This window comes from Colletotrichum lupini, chromosome 3 (genome assembly GCF_023278565.1).
Source record: "Colletotrichum lupini chromosome 3, complete sequence".
NCBI lineage: Eukaryota > Fungi > Ascomycota > Sordariomycetes > Glomerellales > Glomerellaceae > Colletotrichum > Colletotrichum lupini.
The window spans coordinates 4008912-4026499 of record NC_064676.1 but is presented as its reverse complement, the minus strand read 5'-3'; the positions used below and the strand labels follow the sequence as shown (position 1 = coordinate 4026499).

General features: G+C 29.2%; 2 protein-coding genes across 2 annotated transcripts; both read right to left on the bottom strand.

Moving 5' to 3' along the window:
- Positions 1 to 6826: 6826 nt before the first annotated feature.
- CLUP02_05966 (beta-ketoacyl synthase domain-containing protein) lies at positions 6827 to 8630 on the bottom strand (the record flags this gene model as incomplete). The annotated part of the gene is made up of 4 exons (XM_049284970.1): positions 6827 to 6898; positions 6978 to 8218; positions 8276 to 8538; positions 8614 to 8630. The coding sequence occupies 4 exons, from the start codon at positions 8628 to 8630 to the stop codon at positions 6827 to 6829; spliced, it is 1593 nt and encodes a 530-aa protein (XP_049142113.1).
- Positions 8631 to 15975: 7345 nt separating this feature from the next.
- CLUP02_05965 (lovastatin nonaketide synthase) lies at positions 15976 to 17188 on the bottom strand (the record flags this gene model as incomplete). Its single annotated transcript, XM_049284969.1, has 4 exons — positions 15976 to 16218; positions 16335 to 16426; positions 16491 to 16611; positions 16679 to 17188. The coding sequence occupies 4 exons, from the start codon at positions 17186 to 17188 to the stop codon at positions 15976 to 15978; spliced, it is 966 nt and encodes a 321-aa protein (XP_049142112.1).
- Between the last annotated feature and the right edge of the window lie 400 nt (positions 17189 to 17588).

Sequence of the window (17588 nt, the reverse complement as noted above, 5' to 3'; positions counted from 1 at the left end):
GGCTAATTTAATTAGTAATTTTCCTTAGCGTTATTAAATTTACGTAAGAGAGGTTAATACTGTTAATTATATTATATACCTTTAATATTAGTATACTTCTTATTATTTATTTATTTTTAATTAACGAGTAGTAGATTATATTACTATATATAGTAAATTCGCTCTCGCTTATACTCTTATTAATTAGGATAATAATATACTTTAATTACGAAATAAAGTTATTATTATTTATAAATAACTTATTAATAAAGACGTAGAGCTTATTAATTATAAGGTTAATTAGGTAATAAATAAGACCTCGATCGAGATTTATTTATTACTATTTAAGCTATTTATTAAATACTTTAACGTCTTATTTAGTTAAATTTATAACTTATGCTATTTTAATATAATTAAAAATTACCTCGGGCTAATAAATACTTATAATATATACCCCTTATATAAGCTTAGTTTTATATTATTTCTTAACATTAATTATATTTAGATTAACGAGGTTAACTTTTTTACCCTACCCCTTTTATTAAAAAACGATAGTTTCCTTTTTAATTATAAAAATCCCGCTATTAAATACTAAGGGGGTATTTATTATAAAGACCTCTTTTAGCTTTATTATAAAGCCCGCTTTTTAAAGCTCTTTATCCTCTTTTTTTATAAAGTTAATATTAAATAGGCTTAATATATTATTAGTTTATATTTTAACGATTTTAAATTAGTTACCTTCGTACTCCGTAATTAATAAGTATAGGTTGTATATAGAAATAATTATTAATAATTAATTAATATAAAAATCGTAATAAGTAGCTTATTAATAAGTACCCGATTCTACGAGCTTATATAGTAGCTTAAGTACTTTAATAATCGTACTTTTTAAGTACTTATTAGCTATTTTTTTTAGTAAATAGGCTAGGACTTTTTTATAAATTTTATAACTAATTAGGTATAGGCCTAGGTAATATTACAGCTCTAAATCTCATATTCCTTTTTCTATAATAATACTATTAGTATTATTATTAATTATTAACTATAGTACTATATAATAAGTAATTATATAAGTAGCGTTACTTTTCTAACGTTATTATATCTCTAAATTACGTATTTAGACTTTTCGTATAGCTAGGGTATTCTTTTCTTTTTAATTTTATAAACTATTCGTAATTTAAATATATAGAGGTTTATATATTTTTCTAAGTTATATAAGATAAATTAATAGACCCCTCGATTATAAAGAGTATTTATTTTAATAAAATTTAATCCCTTATATAGCTTTTTAGTAATTATAATTACGCTTTTTTTATATAATTTAACTACTAGCTTAAAATCGGCTTTCTTTTTTATTATATAAAAAGTATTAATTACCTCGTTATTAGTAATAAATTACTATATTAAGGCTTACTATTATAGTCTTCTATAACGTTTTATTAGTAATATTAGTACCCTTTTAGTAATTTCCTTTTCCTCGTTATTTATTAATACTATTATAACGATTTTATTAAAAATAATTTCTTATACTTTTATTATAGGTTATATAGTTTCCCTTGGCTCTTTTTCTTTTTATAAGTTAAAAATTACCTCGTTAAGATTTATATAATACGGTTTAATTATTATAATTAATACTTTAAGTAGCTAATTACGATCTTTTATAACTATATAAGAGCGCTTATTAACGGAAATTAACTTATATAACCTAGCCTATTATTAAGTAATTTCGCGCTATACTCGTATATCCGAATTTAGTAATATATTTAGATTATCCCCTATATCGGGCCTATTATATATAGTAATTACTTCGTTAACTTATTTTTTTATACTTATTTCGCATAATACTTATATTACTTTTTTAATTATTTAGGCTCGTTAGTTTATACTTAATAATAGTAATAAGGCTAAGGTCGTTCTTAAATATACTCTAAATATTAATAGCGTTAATATAAGTCCGTTAGGCCCTATAGTATTATTATAATATTTAAGTACTATTTAAAAGCATTTATTATTAATAAAATCCGGATTTTCTTTTTTAATAATTCTAAACGCCCTTTTTAACTATTAGTATACCCTCTTTACTTTTTTAATATTATAGTGCGCTTTAACGAGTATAACTTTTAGCTATATACTATAGGCCGTTATATTATCCCTAAATTTTATTAACTTAAAGCTAGTATTAGCGTAGGTTCTAATACTATTTAGTAGTCCTTAATATATATTAATTTAGCTTTTTCATAGGGCTATTTATACTATTTTTATTTATAAATCCTAGAGGAATTACCCTATTTAGAAAGATATAACTATGTTAATTATATATAGTACTAGTTAACTATTTAAATAGAAGATATTAATAACGATTTCTTAGTTAAAGTTAAGCTTATTGCGCAATTTAAATTTAAATTTACGTAGGCTCTGCGTATTTATTTAATATTAGTAATATACTTTTATTAACTACTTTAGCGCCCCTATTTTAATATTATTATTACTTAATTACTTTAAGAAATTATATAGCCTCGTAACTAACGGGTACCCGAATTTTTAGTATAGTCTTTTAAACTTACTTTCCGTTAGGTAATTAATTAACTTCGTATTATTAATAAGCTTTATAAATATATACTCTTATTATTATTTAACTATTTCGAAATACTTACTACTAGAGATTTTATTCCTCGTATTATTAAATATAATACCTAGTCGATCTATATTTTTTAAATATAAGAGAAATGGGGTATTAATAAATAAAATATAAAAAGTTATCGTTTTAAAATACGTTTTTATTTTTATTATACTTAGGGCGATAATTTCCTTATTTAGGCCGAAACTAATCCTCGTAATACTTATCATTAACATATTAAGCATTACTAGCGCGATTTTTTATAGTATTTAGAATTACCCTTTTTTTTTAATTAATTATTATAATACCCTAATATTTAAAATAACTCTATAGAAATTATCTAAGCTATACCTTTTACTCATATAAAATACTTATACGAGCTTAGTATTTAAGGGATTTAAATAATATAAAAAGGACCCCTCTAGCTACCCTTAGATTTGCTTAGTATTATATTCCTTTTTTTTAAATATTAAAAAAGATAATATTTTTTTCTTAATCGTTAAGAGAATAGGCTTTAGCCCTATTAAATTTACCCTTTTAGCCTCTTTTATATTTATTATCTAAGGGACCTTCCCTTACTATTTATAAATAAAAGCTTACTTATTAAGAGCTTTTATTACTTTTTATTTATTTAGCCTTATATATTTTCTAAAGGCTAACGGGGTAAAAAAAGAGTAGTTAATATTATCGATTTTATTATAATCTAATTCGTTAGTATAAAGGGTAAGATTTTTCTTATTTTTTAAATCTCTTATAGGGGGTATATATTTTAAGCCGCTACTTTAGCTACTATTACTAAGTTCTATACCCCTAGATCTATTTTTATATATAATAAAGAATTAGTTAAACTAACGAGGGCTAGTTTTATTATTTATTACCCTCGACGTTTTATACTATTTATATAATTTAATACGCTCTTTTTTAAAATAGTTACTTAACTAATATTTATCTTTTTTATAAATATAGTATTACCTCTTTTATTACCTTACTTATAAGTTAAATCTTTATTTATTTAATAAATCTAGGCCTCTTTATTAATAATTACTATATCTAGCCTCTTTTTTTTTCTTATTATATGTTTAATTAACTTAATATTATTAATAAGGGCTGTTATATATTTAGAAGTAGGTTTAGTATAGCATTCTTATTTTAATATTAAAGTTAAATCTTAGCCTTAAGTAGAGCGTTTCGTAGTTTTTAAGTACTTAGTATAAGGTTATTTTTATTTCTAATATATGCTAAACTATAGTATAAAAATATTTAACTTTCTATTTATTTATCCCCTTATTTAGCTAGGTTTTTATTAACTTATTAATTCGATTAATAAGCTCTTTAAGGATCTTTATTTATAATTTACTTTTTATTATCCTAGCTATAAATATAAAAGAAATTGCTCATAGCTTAGATAGGAGCTCTAAGTTCTTATTATAAGTTTCGAAATAGCTTTAAATTATATTAATTATACTAAAAAAGTCGTTTTAATTAAAATTATATACCGCTTTGTAATAATAATTAAAGGCTTTGCTTATAAGTATAATATTAATTACTAAATAGTATTAATATTCTTTAATTTTAACTTTTTCGTAGTAATTATAAAATATCGTTAGGGTTTTTTATAAGACCTTATATTTCCCCCTAGAGTATAATTTCTCTTTTAAGAAGATTTTTTTAAGGTTTATGAATTACTTCGTATTTATTACTAAATTTTTAGTATTTATATACGATCCCTATATCGCTACGTATTATTAATAATTTTAAGTTATTTACCTCTTTTTTTATTAGCTAATTAGTACCGAGTTTCGCGTTAGTAGCGGTAATAAGTTATAAATCGAAATAAGTAGAATTATTAATTATTATACTTTTAGTACTATATTTTACCTCGGTATATCCTTTTATAATAATAGATTTTTATTAGTAATTATAAGGAGGAAATCTAAGTTATTTACCCTTTTTCTAAATTTATTAAAGCGATTATATACTTTATTAACTTATATTTAGTTTTATAATACGAATTCCTCCTTTATAATTATTATTACTAATATTTTATATAGCTCTCGTAATTATAATTACGTTAGTAATACCCCTCGCTCGTAAAGGAATTTATTAACTATTTTTATAATTTTTAAACTTACGCTTATAAACTATTTATTTAGTTAGTAACTAAGGTCGTTTACGATTTCGTAAAATAGGGGTTACCCCTATAGCCCCTTTTTTTTATAAACTTTAGTTAAATAAATTAATATTACGTTAATTTACTTATTATTAAGCTAATTTATAATTTTATATATTTACGTCCCTTAATAATCCGGGTTAATATTTACTTATTTATAAAAAATTAGGATTTTATTTAAAATTAAGTTTTGTCCTTTTCTTTTTTATCCTAACTTATTAAGGGTCGTGCTCTAGCTTATATTTATATTAATAATCGTTAGCGTATTTAATTTTAATAAGGATATATTTAATTTATATATTAATTATAATAAATCCGTACTTTTATTACTTAACGAATTTATTAAAGTCTAAGAGATTCTTACTTCTTCTTACTATCTTATTATTACTCTTATTTTTATTATTTTTAATAATTATTATTATTTTTTTAAATCGCTAGTTATTATACTTATTAAAATCCTCCTTTTTATTTAATATAAAAAAATTGGTTTTAATAATTCCTTTTTATAATAATAGTAATAGACGTTTATATTATTATAAAAAAATATAATAATTAGTCTTAGGATCTTTATTAGTTACTAATTTTTATTATCCCGTATATTTTTAGTTTCTTAAGCCTCGTATTTTTTATAATTTCTAAATAATTTCTTTCCCTAACTTATTTTTTTAGAGTAGTATTTTATAAAAATAATTAAAAATAAATACTAAGCGGCTTATAAAGGAGCTATATAAGTTATTAAAAACTATATAAGTTATTAAATATAGTTAACGAAGTTAAGCCCTCTTTTTTATAAAATTGTAAATTTTAAAAACTTATTAAAAATACTTACTTATTATTTATACGCAATAGGGTTAAATATTTTAGAGATTTTATTTTTTATAGCCTCTCGGTACCCTATTTTATATTTTTTAAATAGTCTTTTTTATAACTTAATTATAATTAAGTAATTATCGCTTATTAATAATCCCTTATATTACTTAGTTAATTTCTTAAAATTAGTAATTTTATACCGGGAGTTAGTATAAAAAAAAGCCTTTTAATAGCCCTTTAGAAAATTCTTTTTTTTTTTTTTTAAATCCTCGTCTTTTTAGCTTTTTTTTAAGTTAATAATAACTCTAGCGAGAGGTTATAAGACTATTTTAGGGTAACTACTTTTTTTTTAAATTAATTTTTAAGATCTATAATATTCTTTATTTAATATTATTAAAACCTCTAAATCCCCTCTTTTTTTATTAAACTATCCTCTATATTATATTTTTAAATAATACTTAGGGGGTAATTAAGGGAGTTACGAAGAGGTTATTTAAATTACGGGCTTAAGGTCGTACTTATAAAATCCTTATAATAATAGACTTTTTTATATATTATAAATTTTTTAGCTTAATAACTCTTATAAGGTTACCTTCGCTACTAAATAAGAATATTTATATTTAGAAATCCCCTTTTTTAATTACGCAGTACTTTTTTATATTATATTATTAAGCTCGTTTATTATACTAATTAATTAGGTAAGTAGTCGTTACGTAAGTATTTCTTTTTACTAATTTAATTAGTTAATTTTTAATTATAAACTAGCTATAGAAAAGTTATTTAATAAAAAAGCTACTTAGAGTAACGGTAAAAGGCTAGTTATTTAAGTAGTTTTATTAATTAATATAATTTAACGTAATAAACGTCGACTTTTTATAAGTAATAAAGGGCTATAATTACTTAATTCTATATAGTATTTAAGAATTACCTCTTTTTTTATTTACTTTTATAAAGTTAATTAATATAAATCTCTTATTCCGTACGGTATTAAAAAGTCGTCTCTTTTATATAGCGAGATATTTTATTAATTTACAATAGTAGAATTTAATTACTAATTAGTATTAGTATCCTTATTATAAAATAGTTAGTTCGAACCATAGTTAATAAAGAGATTAATTAAACTATATAAATATTTGCGTAGGTATAAAAAGGAGGTTCTAACCGTAGGTTAGGCTGGCTATAATAATCGTAAATAGGGCCCTTAATTGGCCCCTGCGCAGTCGGCCGTACGCCGCGGTTAAATTGGACTTCTAATCCGACATAAAGATATCTAACAGCACTGGCAAAAGCTTGAACGTTATCGGAACCACGCTGCATGCAACCTGTGTAAGAAATTTCCTCGGAGAGAACAGTCTTGAGGGTCGCCAGACAAGGTGCCTTCAAAGCCGGGTGACAGCCCACCTCAATGGCGGCATCGAGTGATTTATGCTCGATTGCGGCGGCCTCAATAGCCTGCATGAAGCGAACAGAAGAGACCAAATTCTCATTCCAGTACTCGGCGGTGATGTCGCTTGCCTTCATGCGTCTGTTCTGATGCACAGAGGAGTACCATGCTACTGAAGAACCGACCCCATCAGCGACGTCGCAGCCACAGTCCTTCAAAGCCTTGATATAGTGCGGCGAGCAAGAGAGCATGTTGTGTGAATGGTAAGCCTTATCGACCTTGAGCATGCGGACAAACTTGGACTCATCCTCCAAGATAGTCTGCAGTTCTGCAAGGGCATCTGCATCACCGGATATGGTGGTGCTGTCAGGCGAGTTGCTAGCAGCAACGCAGATACGGCCTTGGAACATCTCCAGCTCGCACAGCTCCTGTGCATCTTCTAGTGAAGTTCCTACCGCAAGCATGCCTCCCTCGCCCCCGTTCGGGGAGCTCGCATACTTGGATGTGAGGCCTCGGAGGTAAGCAATTCGGATGGCCTGCGAGGCGCTGATGAAGCCTCCAGCGAAGGCGCACGCTATTTCGCCTGAACTGTGACCGACAATCGTGGTGAACTCAACACCAGCAGCTGCCAGTAGCCGCACCAGAACAATCTGTACAGCGCAGCAGAGCGGTTGAGAAAAGCTGGCTTTAGTCACATTGGAGGCCTCATCCTCGAGCAAAAATTGCTCGTACAGGGTCCAAGAAGGGCGGTATTCGACAGGCAATGTCTGAAGCGAGCGGTCAAGCTCAATCACGATGTCGCGAACCTGAGGTATCGCTAAGATGAGCGATCTCATCATGCCAGGCCATTGAGCACCCTGGCCAGTGAACACACCCAGGAGATGGGGCTTCTCCTGGCTGGTGGTGAAGGAGCGCAAGGTGGGCTCTGAGCTGGCGTTTTCCGAAATAGCGTTTTCTAAGGCGAGTATGATAGCTTCCCTGGAAGATCCAACGACATGCTGGCGGTGGGGGAGGATGGATCGCTTGCGAAGGAGCGTCCAAAAGAGATCAAGCATGTCGACATCCGGGTGAGACTTGATGAACTGAGCAGTCTGCTTCATCAGGCTCTTTAGCGAACGCTCTGACTTGGCAGAAAGCACAAGAGGCAAGGCATATGCAGCTGAAGTGATCTGAGACTCTGGCTTCGACGTGATTCCCGTGCTTGAAGCCGAGGTCTTGTACTCCTCAATTATAGCATGGGCGTTGGTGCCACCGAAACCTTTTCTTCGTTAGCATTGTCTGAGACGTCTAGAACAGATCTGACTCAAGAGCTTACCGAACGAGTTTACACTTGCTCTCCGCGGTTGACCAGGCTTGAGTTCTGGCCACGGCTGAGCCTCTTTAGTGATAGAGAGGTTCTTGTAGAAGGGCGCAACCTTGGGACTGAGGTTTTCGAACAGCAAGTTGGGAGGAATGACGCCGTTCTGTACAGCAAGTGAGGCCTTCAACAAGCCTGCAATACCAGCAGTGCCCTCGGTGTGTCCAATGACGGTCTTCAGACTTCCTACAAGCAAGCGCTCACCGTCTGAACTATCCTGGCTGCCAAAGAAAGCTTTCGAGATTGCTTCAGCTTCCTGAGGATCACCTGCTGGCGTTTGTCAATAGGTGTGCGACACAGGGAAGAAGCTCATAGAGGCTAACTGCTATTAGGGTCTAAAAGAGGAATTACTGAAATCTGCCCTTCCCTCGAGGTATATTATTAGCGCTCTATATATATATAAGCTACTCCTTTATTACTTAGTCCCCCTCTTTATACCTCCCTAAGCTATCCCTTAACCGAGGAGGCCTAATAGGGTACTTCCTCCCCTAGGCTTCGTCCCGAAGCCCGCTTATAGTTCGTATACGCTACGTTAATCCCTTACTTAAGAGGTCCTTAGATATATAATATAAGGGTAGGTATAAGTAGCGCCCATTAGCCTAAGTATAGACCTCTTACTTTAGATAATAGCCTTATAATTCTATACCTAGGTTACTCTTATTTATAAGCTATTTTTATGATTACTAATACTTAAGTAGTCATCGCCCTACTTTTATTTACTAATATTAACCCCCTTTTAAACTATTATAATTCCGAATTCCTTTTTTTTATTTATTTATTTATAATTATCCTTTTTATATATAATCTCTTATTTTTATTAGTGTCTATATTACTCCCTCGTTATATAAATATTATAACTAACGAATATCTCCTAAATCTCTATTCTCGTATACTCCCCGTACTTAAATAAGTCTTTTCTAAAGTTATTTTATAATTATTACTAACTTATTTTAATATAACTATAGCCCCTAATCGTAGCGTTATTACTATTAATAATAAAACAGTTATTAATATTACGGGTATACCTAGTAATAGCCGTAATAATAGTTTACCTAAAAAACCTAATATCCCCTTTACTCGCCCTAACCTCGTACATATATTACTATTTATATACTATTTATACTAATTATTATAAACTCTTATTAAAAAAAAAAAGAAAGTAAATATTAAAAAAATCGGGGTTAGCTAGGTACGCCCGCTCCCCTACCCTATTTATATTATATATAAAGCGCTCGATTTAAAAACTAAGTATTATAATTAGCTAAGTTAGTAATTTATAACCCCTAGTTCGCTCTTTTATTTAATACTTTTCTAAAATCTAGCGTACGTTATATTAAATATACTGCGCAGAACTATTTTTATAAAAATATAATAAGTACTTAATATTATTACTACTCCGTTACTTTTCTTAAGTATTATATTAATAATATTTTAGGTCCTTAAGTTTATAAAATCTACGGTACGAACCCTTTAAAATACCGTACTTACTTTTAATAATAATATTTATAATTTAGAAGTTTATTACTCTATTATCGCTCTATTATTATTATTACTCGGGTTATTAATATTACTTTATAACTTTAATAAACCTACCGAATTACCGCTAGTAATACGTAAAAAGTACTTAAGCGCGCTAGTAAAAAGGCCTACTTAACCCCCGTTATTAATAATAACAATAATAAAGTAATTATAAGCTCCTCCTATACTACATTTTTATCCTATAATAATATTATAATCGCACTATTTTATACTATTTATAATAAAATACGCCGCTTTAATAATATTTTAGCTAGTATATAGTTACCCTACTTGCGCTCCGTATTCGTAGCTAATTATTTATAAATTCGCTAATAATAAAGAGATTATTTCTTTTATAACAACCCCTAGGATAATAGCTAGGGCGGCCTTTTTATATATAAGGGTAGTCTTTTTATAAATAAGGGTAGTCCTTCTGCGCGTTATAAGAATTAAAAAAACAGTTAATAATTAGCGCATTTATACTATTTAATTATAGCTATATAGCCCCCTTTTTTTATTATTAATAACTAGTTCGCTACGTTATTAAGCTCTTTAAGAACTAGGGCGCACTATTTAATTAAAACTCGTTCTTTATATATACTAATTAACGTTACGTTTTTAATATACTTAATTAGCTCTTACGTATTTTCGTCGCTATTATATCCCTTTTACTAAATTAGGTATTATTACCTCCTCTTTAGCCCTTTATATTATATAATATTTTTTATTTTATAAAGTAGCTCCCCGTTTATATCCTTAATAAATAAGGGCTTCTAAGGGGCTTCTTCGCAATATTAATATAGCTTAAGTAAGGATATATAAAATATATCGTATATTCTATATTATATTAGTACGTTTAATTAATAAGCAACCCCCGCTATTTTAATTATTAATTTAACTTTAAATAGGCCTAGATACTTATTAACTAATTTCTAATTAGGACGCTACTTTTTAATATTCTTTTTTAATAATAATACCTAATTACCTACTTTATATAATATATTTATCCTAGCTTTATTAACTTATTACTTATACGTTTCGCGTACTTTTTATATAAAAAGTTATAAAGCTTTTTAATTAGCTCGTAATTAAGCTATACACTCCTTAGCTAAGATATTTTATATACCGTCTTAAGTCCTTATTAAAATTAATATAAAATATATAAATAAGAACCTAAATAGGGCCTTAGTAAGCGTTTTACAAATTACTAAGTACTAGGCGTTATTATATATAAACTTAGCTAAGTAAAGACGCTATACCTAATCTAATTAATCTTAAATATAAAAATAATAAAAGTATTATTCTAAGTATTAGTTCTACCGTTCTATTTAACTATCCGTTTACGAATAGAACGCAGTATTAAAATACCTCTTTATTATTAAAAAGTAATAAAAATAAGTCTAAAACTTATTTATAAATAACGACCCCTTATTAAAAACGATCCCTTTAAGTATTCTAAACTTAGTAAAGATTTTTATAAATAAGAGGTTTATAAATCCCTAGGCTATAAGGGTTATCCTCGTAGTAATATAAATATTATATTTTATAAATTAGTTTATTATAATAAGTACTGTATTATAGGGGTACTTCTTAATTAGCGTAGTTAATATAAGTAAGCCTATAATAAAATCTAATAATATCTCTTACTATAGCTTAACCGGGGTAAGTAGGGGGTATAGTAAGCTATACGGCTTATAATAATAAGGCTTCGTCCGCTAGTATATTATATAAATATTAATATAACTTTTTATATCCCTATTTACTTTATCTTAGTAATAGTAGCGTTTTAATAGTGCTATTATCCGCTTTACGTTATAATATCTTATTATAAATATATCGTAATATACTTTAATAACCTCTCTCCTTAGCCCCTTATATAATAATATATAGGCGCGGCTACTATAATATAATAGCCTTTTAAAATTATATACTTAGCTCTATTATTACTTTTTCTTAATTAAATAAAGCTATTAGTTCCTTTTAATCTACTACCTATCCTTTATAAAAACGTCTTTTTATTAAGTAGTTTATAATTAACTTATTATTAATAACCCCTCTTTATTAAATATTATTTTAAGTACTCTTATTATATTAAAGTTTTATAAAATAAGTAGCTTATAATTTATAGTTTTAATAATAAGCTTAAGTAGCTCTTTAAGTATTATATTATAATTCTAATACCCTAGGCTTATAGCCCCGTTATACTTCTTAAAATACTCCTCGGAGTTCCTTTAAACTAGAGCTCCTAACTTCTTTTATTTACTTCTCTATATTACTATTAATTCTATTTTTAAAATACTTACTATTCTTTTTATTTAAGAACTGCTCTTATAGCTCGTCCTTATATACTTTATTATTATAACTCTAAGGGGCTCTTATATATTTTTAATATTATAAAAGTCTTTTTTTATTTTTAATAATAGCTCCTCCGCTCTATTATTATTACTACTTTTATCATAATTAGGTCTTTATAATAATTTATTTACTAAGTTCTTTATACTTAGCTTAAACCTAATTTCGATATTAAATACTACGAGTTCGTTTAACTAGTATAACTATTTCCTATTTAATCTCTTTTTTATATTTAAAAACTATAAGTTAAAATAATTTATAAATACTACGACTTAATCTTAGCTATAAGCGAGGTAGTATTATTAGTTCTTTAATACGTTTATAATAATTAGTAGCTCTACGTTTCTTATACCGTAGCAGCTCTCCGTATTTATTAATTTCCTTAACTTATAAGTAATTAAGTACTAATTACCTTTAAATAATTACGTAATTACTAAGCTAATAGCTCGAGCTAAAGCGTCTATTTATAACTATATAAGTAGAGTAGGGTCGAAATATCGTAATATTAGCGCGTTAATAAATATTATTAATAACTTCTTAAACAACTCTACGGCTAGTATTAATAGCTTTAATTATCCCGGTTTTACTTTCTTTAGTAAGTTTATTAGAGGTATTATTATTTTAGTATAATTATTAATAAACTTATAGTAAAACCCCGTAAATCTAAGGAACGTTTATATATTTTTAATACTCTTTAAAAATAGCTAATTTATTATAACTTCGGTACGCGCGGGTTTTATTTTTATACTTTTATTAAATATAATATACTTTAGGAATCCTATACGTAATATATAGAACTCGTATTTACCGCTATTTAAATATAAGTTTTATTATTATAGTCTTTATAATACGCTATATACGTATTTTTTATATACTACGTAGTTGTTATTATATATTAAGATATCGTCTAGGTATATAATATAAACGGTATTAACTAGGCTACTTAGAACGTTATTAATATACGCTTAAAAAGTTACGAGCGCGTTAGTTAGCCCAAAAGGTATAACTAAGTACTTAAACTACTTATATTTAATATAAAAAGCCGTCTTTTATTTATTACCCTTAGTTATATATATATAGTAATACGCGTTCTTAAGGTCTAGCTTTATAAAAATAAAAGTATTAAATAGTCTATTTAATATCTCTCTAATTAGTAGTAGCGGCGTTCTGTTTTTTGATATAATTTTATTAATCGCTTTATAATCGACATAAAGTCGTAGCTCTCCTCCTTTTTTAAATATAAAAAGAATAAGTACTCTTACTAAGCTTATAAAGGGGCGTATCTAGCCCTTAGCCTCTATTTTTATTAAATAATCGCATAAAATCTTAAGCTTATAGTTTAATAGTAAGTAAATAAGTCCTTAGGGGATAAGTACTACGTCGTTTAGCTTAATATAGTAGTCGTACGGTACTCTATTTAGTAATAAAATAGCCTTCTTTTTTAAAAATAAGTTATTAAAGTCTTAGTAATATAGCTTCTAGTCCTTAGCTACGCTTATTAATACTATGTTACTATTTATAATTAAGTTAATTACGATATACGTAAGTATTACTAAAACTAAGTTATTTAGTAGCCCCTTTTTTAGGGCATCTAAGTAGATATATTATTTATAAATTAAATACTACTACTTTTTTTATTTTTAACTAATTAGTAAGTTAATATCCTCTAGTTAGAAAAAACTAAGGATAAGCGTAAGTATTATAATATTAGCTATTATAAAGTAATATAACTATATCTTCGTTACGTAATTATTATTAATAATTTAAAGCCATAAGTAGTAGCTTCTTAGCGTCTTTATTTATTTACCCTTAACGTTTACTAGTTATAGTAATAAATAAATTCGTAAATTAATATTAAAGCTATTAAGTAGCCCGATATTAACTACGTTCTTTTTTACTCTTAAATTAATAAGGGTGGTTAGCTTCTCTTATACGTAGTTTAAGTATATATAAGTCGGGACGTTTAAGTACTGCCCTTATTAATTATTAACTACTCTTTTTATTAAAATAGTATTTAAGCTCGTTACTAGTCTGCGCTACTTAATTAAGGCGAGGTTTAATTAATAACTAGCGGCCTTATACCCCTTTTAATTATATTTATAATATATAACGCTTAGGTAGTTATTAATAAAATACTCGGTTTTATTATAATTATAATATTATTAATACTACTCCCGCGGTTATAAATAATCCCTTATAATATAACTAGTCTTTTTATAATTATAATACGTAGTATTCTTACTAAGCGAGTTACGGCGTGTTTTTTACGTATTTAATTTATTAATACCTTAGTATTTTCTTATTAACTCGTTCGAGTTTAAGTTAGAATATTACTTAGGGGACGTTCGTAAGCTCCTTATTAATAATAAGGATTATTTAATACGTCTTATTAATAATACTAGTTATAAATAAGTCCGTAAAAGTTCTATTTATAATACTATTACGAGGCGTAGTTCGGGCCGTAGCTTATTTATTAATATAAAGATCCTCTATTTTTTTATTAAAATATATTTTAATTCTATTTCGAGCTTATTAATATAACTAACGAACTCGTTAACTTTCTCTTTTTAGCTTTACGAGGTATTATTTAGTTATATACTCGTTACTATTCCTTAGTTAATAAGATTAAATAAGTTATTTTATAAAAAGGTCTCTAGTTCTTCTTATATAACCTAATTTATTATAAAACCAGGGGTCCTTTAGTAATTAAAAATATAGTATATTTAGGAAGTTTTTATACTACTACTTAGGTAGCTAACTATATATACTACTTTATTATAATTTATTTTTATTTATTAAGCTTATAAGTTAAAATAATAATAATAGTTAAAGAAGAAGCTTTATAAATCCCGTACTAATTTATTAATATATAATAAGTTAAGGAAGGATAGCGGTCTAAACGTAAACGTTCTATTTATAATACTTACTTAAGTTAAGAAGGAGCTAGTAAATAGGGGCTTAAGTAGTACGAACTCGTTACTTTATTATTACTTAAGCGGCGTTTTAAGTACGGCTTTATTTATTAAACTATCCTTAGTCCGGGGGTTTATATTTCTATTTATATTAAAACTAATATCCGAGGCCGCTATAGCTAAGACTATAGCCCTTAGCATAGGGGCCGGGCTATTTAAAAAGCTCTATAAGCGTTTTAAATCTACTTATTTTCTACGTAAATACTCTTTATATATTATAATAAGGATTTCTTTTTTTAATTATCGTTTTTATTCTTATAGTTTTATTAACTTATTACTTATTATTTAGTTTAAGTATTAATAAGTAAGGGTAAGAGGTTTGCTATTTTATTTAAAATTTATTAATACTCTTAACGATATAATCTTTTTATATTATTATTACGTTAATAATCCTACTATACTTCGTTCTTATATTATTTATTAAGGAGGAGGTAATTCTAAGGGGTTCGATAAAAAAGAGTCGTTTTTTTTTTATTATCGTAGCGCCGACTATGCTCTCTCGCTACGTCTTATTCTTATTAGTATTTTAAGCTTCTAACCTAGTCCCCTTTATAAATAAAGATTTTAAATTATTAATAAGTATATAATATAGAGAAGAAGCTTATAAAGGCTAATTACTATTAGGGTTTAAAAAAGGAATTATTAAAATCTACCCTTCCCTCGAGGTATACTACTAGCGCTCTATATATATATAAGCTACTCTTTTATTACTTAGTCCCCCTCTTTATACCCCCCTAAGCTATCCCTTAACCGAGGAGGCCTGATAGCGTTCTAGTTCCTTTGAGTCGGTGGTAAGCAAACGTTCAAATCCCACGCTCATGCTTGGTACCTACCATGAGCTTCGAAGAATTGGCAGCGATTTTCAGCTTGCGCAATATCTAGACCAGCCCGAGCATAAGTCTCGCGAATGAGGGTCTCTTGAGCAACATGGCTCGGCATCGTGATGCCGGTTGTGCGTCCGTCTTGGTTGATGCCCGTTTCACGGATGACACACTCAATGGAGTCGCCATCAAGCAGTGCCTGGCTAAGCGTCTTCAGAACCACAGTGGCAACACCTTCCTGTTGACAGACATTGTGTCCTTGGTCAGTGAAAGTCCGACGATCGAGCCAATCGCTCGCCGCGCAGTTATGTCCTCATGGATCATGCACGACAGGCAATGGAGGACAGGACTTACACCTCGCGCGTACCCATCGGCTGCAGCATCCCACATTCGGGATCTGCCCGTGGGTGAAAGCATGTTCAGCTTGCTCTCCGTGATGTAATTCACTATGAGAATCGCAATGTGAGTCTTTCCGAGTCATTCGTCTTTCAGAAAAGGCCGTAAACGTACTTGGAGACAAGATCAAATTGGAGCCAGCTGCTATAGCTGTCTTGCTCGATCCACTCCTCAGTTGTTGCACCGCAAGATGCACCGCAACTAGAGAGGAACTGCATGCAGTATCAATAGTCATCTATAACCATGAGTAGCTTGAGAACATTGAGATAGTAGCCGTGAATTTAACTAAACGGCATTCTTACACTAGGACCATGCCAATCAAAGAAGTATGATAAACGATTTGACGCAATGCTTGTAGCGGCACCCGTTGCGAAGTACGTTGGGCTGTAGCTTATGTCGTTGACTTTGACGAGCTCAAAGTCGTGGGTCATCAAGCCGACGTAAACCGCGGTATCAGAACCGCGAAGGTCGTGTAGTCCATATCCAGCCGCGGCCACAGCATCGTAGGTGGTTTCCAGGAGCAAACGCTGCTGCGGATCTATGCTCTCTGCCTCGCCGGCTTGGATGTTGAAGAACGACGCATCAAAAGCCCTCGGCGTTTCATCGAGAAAGTATCCGTGACGGGCATTGGTCCTTCCATGGTGAGAGCCATCGGTATGGTAAAATGCGTCGATATTGAATCTCTCCTTTGGAACTTCAGATTGCAAATCTTTCGGTTCTTTCAAGAGTTCCCATAGCTTCGCTGGGCTATCAACACCGCCCGGAAACCGGCATGCACTTCCAACAACAACAATGGGCTCGTTCGGCGACATGACGCTGATAATGATCGGGAAGAAGCCGAACTGAGAGACTTAGATGAATGTTTCGGAAATAATGAGTCAGCGAGTGGGAGGAACACGAGTTAAGTAGAAATCATTCAGCGGTTCAAATAGGGCGAGGATATTCTGCCAGCAGCTCCCGCTATTCTGCCACCAAGTGTGGCTGCGGCCGCCACACGACCGCCGGTCTCGGGCACATACATAAGCTAAGCTCTGCGTAGTTAGTATTTAAATAGGCTAGGCTAATTAGAGGCTAGTAATTAACTTAAATTATTTTAATAAAAAGTACGGCAATCGACGCGTTAGCCTAAGTCAACGCGTTAGCCTAAGTTAATATATTAGCCTAAGTTAACGATTCTATTAAATTAGCTTAATTACTTAGCTACCTAGCTAC